The sequence below is a fragment of the Myotis brandtii genome, unplaced genomic scaffold (assembly GCF_000412655.1).
Source record: "Myotis brandtii unplaced genomic scaffold, ASM41265v1 scaffold1087, whole genome shotgun sequence".
Classification (NCBI taxonomy): Eukaryota; Metazoa; Chordata; class Mammalia; order Chiroptera; family Vespertilionidae; genus Myotis; species Myotis brandtii.
This window is the reverse complement of record NW_005353698.1, coordinates 1,776,467-1,782,571: the sequence shown is the minus strand read 5'-3', so window position 1 is coordinate 1,782,571 and position 6,105 is coordinate 1,776,467. Positions and strand designations below refer to the sequence as shown.

General features: G+C 34.4%; 1 protein-coding gene across 1 annotated transcript in view; it reads left to right on the top strand.

Moving 5' to 3' along the window:
* Positions 1-6,105, top strand: part of LOC102244863 (alcohol dehydrogenase 1-like) — a 16,842-nt gene that overhangs the window by 1,024 nt on the left and 9,713 nt on the right. The window contains 1 exon segment of the mRNA XM_014543159.1: positions 4,298-4,399. Coding sequence (XP_014398645.1) covers positions 4,298-4,399 — 102 coding nt within the window.

Sequence of the window (6,105 nt, the reverse complement as noted above, 5' to 3'; positions counted from 1 at the left end):
AGTGCAGGCAGGCAGTTCAGTGCAGAGGCAGGCAGTTCAGAGCAAGCTTCTTTCTGAAGTGCAGTTTGCATGAGGCTAAATTTGCAATTTATTAAGACTAGATCATTGTAGAAATGACTGCTGGGCTCTGTTTTGTTTTGTTAGTTTTAATTTGAGCCTAGTTAGCCCTTGTTGTAGGCATCTTTTTTTCTCAAGGTCTACACTTTTTAGGTGTGTACGTTGGAGGTGGAGGGCAGTCCTCTGCAGTCAAGATATCGTCCCTATTCTTAACGGTGGGTTGGGACCAGCACCATGTCACATCCCTGCCCGTCCCAAAGTCTCAACTTTATAGCCTTAGTTATAGGTGTTCTGTCCAACTAATCCAGTGGTTCTCAAGAGTGGCTGTTCTAGAATTCAGTTGTAGTTTTGATGTGACCTTGGGAGGAGGTGAGCCAGCATTTACCTACTCTGCTACCTTGATTGGAAGTATTTTCTAGTTGTTTTTCCTTGAGTGTGTATCATTTTTGAAATTAGGAAAGTTTTTTCATAAAGTCTATAGTCTCACTTGAGTTTGATAAGTGAAAGCAGAATAATTCTATCCCCAGAAAAAAAGTAATATTTTCCATAACATCTTCTTTAAAATTTTTTGTGACATTTGTCCCTTTTCTCTGTATTATAAGGCATTTATTATCTCTTCTTTAGTATCTAAATTCCTAAAGACATAACAGATTTATCCAGTTCAGTATATGTTACAATTAGTAGGGTAGTAAACTTACAAATAGAGTATACATGAAATTATGAAGGGTACTAGTGTTTGGTATTAAGATGCATCAAAAAGTTTAAGTATTTAAAGAATTGAGGTGCTGGTGTAAGAATAGAGAGAAAGATAAACAGAATAGAAGCAGTTTCCTGCTGAAACCGGTTTGGCTCAGTGGATAGAGCGTCAGCCTGCTGATCGATGTTTCTCTCTCATCGATGTTTCTAACTCTCTATCTCTCTCCCTTCCTCTCTGTAAAAAATCAATAAAATATATTAAAAAGAAAAAAAAGCAGTTTCCAAAAAGAAACTTGTAAATGTAAACACATATAGTAAAGTTACTAATTTTTTATATATTGTATTTGTAACTGTAATATCTACTGATACACATTAATATTTCTCTTTGGTCTCCATCATGGGAGGGATGTATTTAACTTACACTGTTAAAAATGGTGTAGTTTCATGTTTCTTTTGTTGTTGCTGAGCTATCTTTGGTTTAAAATCATCTGAGTTTTTTATTTTTTATTTATTTATTTCCCCTCTTTACCCTTGTCTGAGTTTTCCAATTATTTTAAATTTAATTTTTCAATTATGATTGACATTCAATATTATATCAGTTCCAATATTTGCTTTAGAGGACTCCCAATTCTTGAAGTTTGATTGGTCCAAAAGACACTGTAGTGATTGGTCAAAATGGAGCCACTCTAATTAGTCAGTGAAAAAACTGAAGGGGGATATAGCTGCACAGCTCTGATTGGATAGAGGAAGCTTTAGTCCTATTGGTTGAGATAGGATTCCAGGAACTCTTTTATAAGGGCTGGTTCAGATGGCAGAAACACAGTGCAGGCAGGCAGTTCAGTGCAGAGGCAGGCAGTTCAGAGCAAGCTTCTTTCTGAAGTGCAGTTTGCATGAGGCTAAATTTGCAATTTATTAAGACTAGATCATTGTAGAAATGACTGCTGGGCTCTGTTTTGTTTTGTTAGTTTTAATTTGAGCCTAGTTAGCCCTTGTTGTAGGCATCTTTTTTTCTCAAGGTCTACACTTTTTAGGTGTGTACGTTGGAGGTGGAGGGCAGTCCTCTGCAGTCAAGATATCGTCCCTATTCTTAACGGTGGGTTGGGACCAGCACCATGTCACATCCCTGCCCGTCCCAAAGTCTCAACTTTATAGCCTTAGTTATAGGTGTTCTGTCCAACTAATCCAGTGGTTCTCAAGAGTGGCTGTTCTAGAATTCAGTTGTAGTTTTGATGTGACCTTGGGAGGAGGTGAGCCAGCATTTACCTACTCTGCTACCTTGATTGGAAGTATTTTCTAGTTGTTTTTCCTTGAGTGTGTATCATTTTTGAAATTAGGAAAGTTTTTTCATAAAGTCTATAGTCTCACTTGAGTTTGATAAGTGAAAGCAGAATAATTCTATCCCCAGAAAAAAAGTAATATTTTCCATAACATCTTCTTTAAAATTTTTTGTGACATTTGTCCCTTTTCTCTGTATTATAAGGCATTTATTATCTCTTCTTTAGTATCTAAATTCCTAAAGACATAACAGATTTATCCAGTTCAGTATATGTTACAATTAGTAGGGTAGTAAACTTACAAATAGAGTATACATGAAATTATGAAGGGTACTAGTGTTTGGTATTAAGATGCATCAAAAAGTTTAAGTATTTAAAGAATTGAGGTGCTGGTGTAAGAATAGAGAGAAAGATAAACAGAATAGAAGCAGTTTCCTGCTGAAACCGGTTTGGCTCAGTGGATAGAGCGTCAGCCTGCTGATCGATGTTTCTCTCTCATCGATGTTTCTAACTCTCTATCTCTCTCCCTTCCTCTCTGTAAAAAATCAATAAAATATATTAAAAAGAAAAAAAAGCAGTTTCCAAAAAGAAACTTGTAAATGTAAACACATATAGTAAAGTTACTAATTTTTTATATATTGTATTTGTAACTGTAATATCTACTGATACACATTAATATTTCTCTTTGGTCTCCATCATGGGAGGGATGTATTTAACTTACACTGTTAAAAATGGTGTAGTTTCATGTTTCTTTTGTTGTTGCTGAGCTATCTTTGGTTTAAAATCATCTGAGTTTTTTATTTTTTATTTATTTATATTGTTGAAAGTATTACAGATGTCCCCCTTTTTTTCCTCTAATTTAAGCAGAAACAAAAGAAACAAGAGTTCATCCTGGGACAATTCATTTAGGTTCCATAACTTCACACAATGAAATAATTTTCAGTTGAATTTAAAAGAAATATTTTAAAATCAAACTATAAAAATCTAGAAAAAAGTAAGAAATATTTATTTGGCCTCTAAGAATTTTCAAAATATAGAGATGGAATAAAAAACACACAAAGAAAAAGATACTTTTATAAACCGAAATTTAAAAATGTGTGATTATGTGTGTGCATGCATATACCTTCATAAAAAATTACAGGTCAGAAATCAGCAGGGGAAAATAAAGTGACAAGTTGACAAACAACAGGTGACTGCTTTAATGAGGTCAAATGATTTTAAAAAAACACACAGCAAGATGTCAGTAGATACTTACGTAAATTATATGACTAAACACTCCACAATAGAGAATAATATGTGCAATTAATATAAAGAACATTGAACATCACTAACATTCAAAATACACTAATTAAATGAAATAACTAGCTCTTTCTGCCTGTCTAATATTATATTTTTAATGACTTATAGTCAATGCTAAGGAGAGTGAAATCAATGATGATATAGATATTCTTTTATATTTCTATAAATGGTGCCATATATCTCAACCTTCCTGTAAAGAGATTTGGAAATCAATTTAGTCCTAACAATTTCTCTATCCTTTCCAAAGTAATTCTTACTTAAGAAAGTCAGGCAAGTCCTAGCTGGTTTGTCTCAGTGAATAGAGTGTCAGCCTGCGGACTGAAAGGTCCCAGGTTCGATTCCAGTCAAGGGCACATGCCTGGGTTGCGGGCTCGATCTCCAGTAAGGGGTGTGCAGGAGGCAGCGGATCAATGATTCTCTCTCATCGTTGATGTTTCTATCTCTCTCTCCCTTCTCCCTTCCTCTCTGAAATCAATAAAAATATATTTTAAAAAAGAAAGAAAGTCCAGCAAGTCAAAATTATAAACAAAGTTGTTCACAATATTCTTTATGATACTCAAAACAATGTAAATAACTACCTGTCTTGGCAATTACTGATTAAGCAAATTAGGACACATTCAAATGATGAAATAAAAGTAGCCACTTACAATTATGATTTCAAAGCATTTAAAGTGATGAGAAAATGCTTATGAACAAGTAAAGGGTAAATGTTCAATACCTGATGGCTGTTATTAGCAATAAAGCAGAATAAAAAATGCTTATATGACATGATCTCAACTACATAAAAATACTATAAGAGACTACAAGGATATATGCTAAAATTTCAACAGCTTGATCCTGAAATTGCAATGATCTCTTTCCTGTGTCTTTATTATTTTTACAAATTTTAACACGTTAGTGCCATTTGTGTGATCAGAATAAAAGCTAAATGTTATTGCTAATGATGTCCTTTTATTGTCCTGTGTCAACAGACAATTACATGCCGGGCAGCCATTGCCTGGAAAACAAATTCTCCTCTTGCAATTGAGGAAGTTCAGGTGGAGCCTCCAAAGGCTGGGGAAGTTCGTATTAAGGTAAATCTAAGACTTCTAATCTTTACCTTAGAAGTTAAATGCACGAAGCCCTGTCTTAGTGTTTAACTACATAATTTGTAGTTTTAATCTGTTCATTTAGTAAAAGAAGATTTAAAAATTAAGATAAATGAATGCAGTCAATGAATGCTTGAGATATTCTTAATAACAGTAAAATATTGGCAGTTCACTCAGCGAATATAATTACTTTTATTATAGTATTACTTAGTATTAAATTTTTTACTTAAATTATATAATATCATAGACCAATATACTTGACGATGTGATCTAGAATGTGTTTTAAGTGTTACTTACTTTTCATTCTGGGGAAAAGGACAATGAATGCATTTCCCAATATTTCTATGATACAAATGAATATTTAGTGACTAACAGACTTATTTTATATCTCAATTGTGTTGTGCTCAGATGTTATAAAAATGTCAGAATTTCTCTGAAAAAGTGCACCATGTGTAAATTTCAATTTCTAAGAATGAGCAGCTGGACTCTGTGATGGTATTCAAAGTCATTTGAAAGCGTTAAAAATTATTGAACAGAGCTTAGACCAAGGACTGGAAAACACTGATTTGTCAAAAGCCCCTCACCGCTCTCAAATCAACCTCTCAATCAGTATATCTCAAATTTTATGAAATCAGTAAATACGCAAGATTAAGAGTACTTTTGCTTAAAGTCTTATTAAACATTAAAGTCACCTATGTTCTAATTTAAAACCAGGAAATTCAACACTTGATTCAATGAATGCAACAAACACTTAAAGCTATGTGCTTCTAGTCCATAACTAATTAAAGTAGAAGGTATAGAGGGATGGTTCAAAGAGTAACAGAGAAAAGGAAGGAAGGGAAATAGAAGGATGCCAGAAGGAAAGAGAGATGGAGGGAAGGAGGAAAGTAGAAAAAGATAGTTGGGCAATGAAAGACAAAACAGGAAAATATGAGAACTAACACTAAATAAATTATCAACTGTCTGTTGTTACAGTAAAGACTTTCTTTCACCAATGAGAGAGGTTGAAAAGAAAAAAGAAAGGTGATAAGAATGTACACAAAGGAAGGTCTTTGGTAACTGACCATTATTGAGAAGTTATATCATCTATTTCATTCATACAGAGGGCATTTAATTAATCCTTAGTTATTGTGTACTAGATCATCATCATTGAAATATTTAGTAATTAGCCAATATTTTCTGTTCTTACATTGATATGCTCCTTAACTGCAGAGGCTGCACCTTAAATAATAACTCCAGAAGAACTTACCATGGTGAAAGTTACACAGCAAGGACATGAGCAATATCACTTTGAATCCTGGATAAAATCAAGGTTGAGGCCTGGCCAGAGTGGCTCAGTTGGTTGAGTGTCATTCTGTGCACCAAAAGTTTGTGGGTTTGATCCCTGATCAGGCCACATACAGAAGGCAACCCATATACCCTGAGTGTCCAGATTATTATGACCACCTGACATTTGTAGGCAAAATAGCCATACACTGCATTTGTATGGGATATGGAAGCCGAAGGCCTGTTCGAACACCTTTGCTGTCTGCAGTTACCAAGATAAAACGTCTCCAATTTGCACAGGAACACAAGGATTGCACAGTTGAGCATTGGAAAAAAGTCATGTGGTCCGATGAATCACGTTTCCAGTTGCATCACGCAGATGGCAGAGTGAGAATTTGGCGGAAACAGCATGAAAGCATGCACCC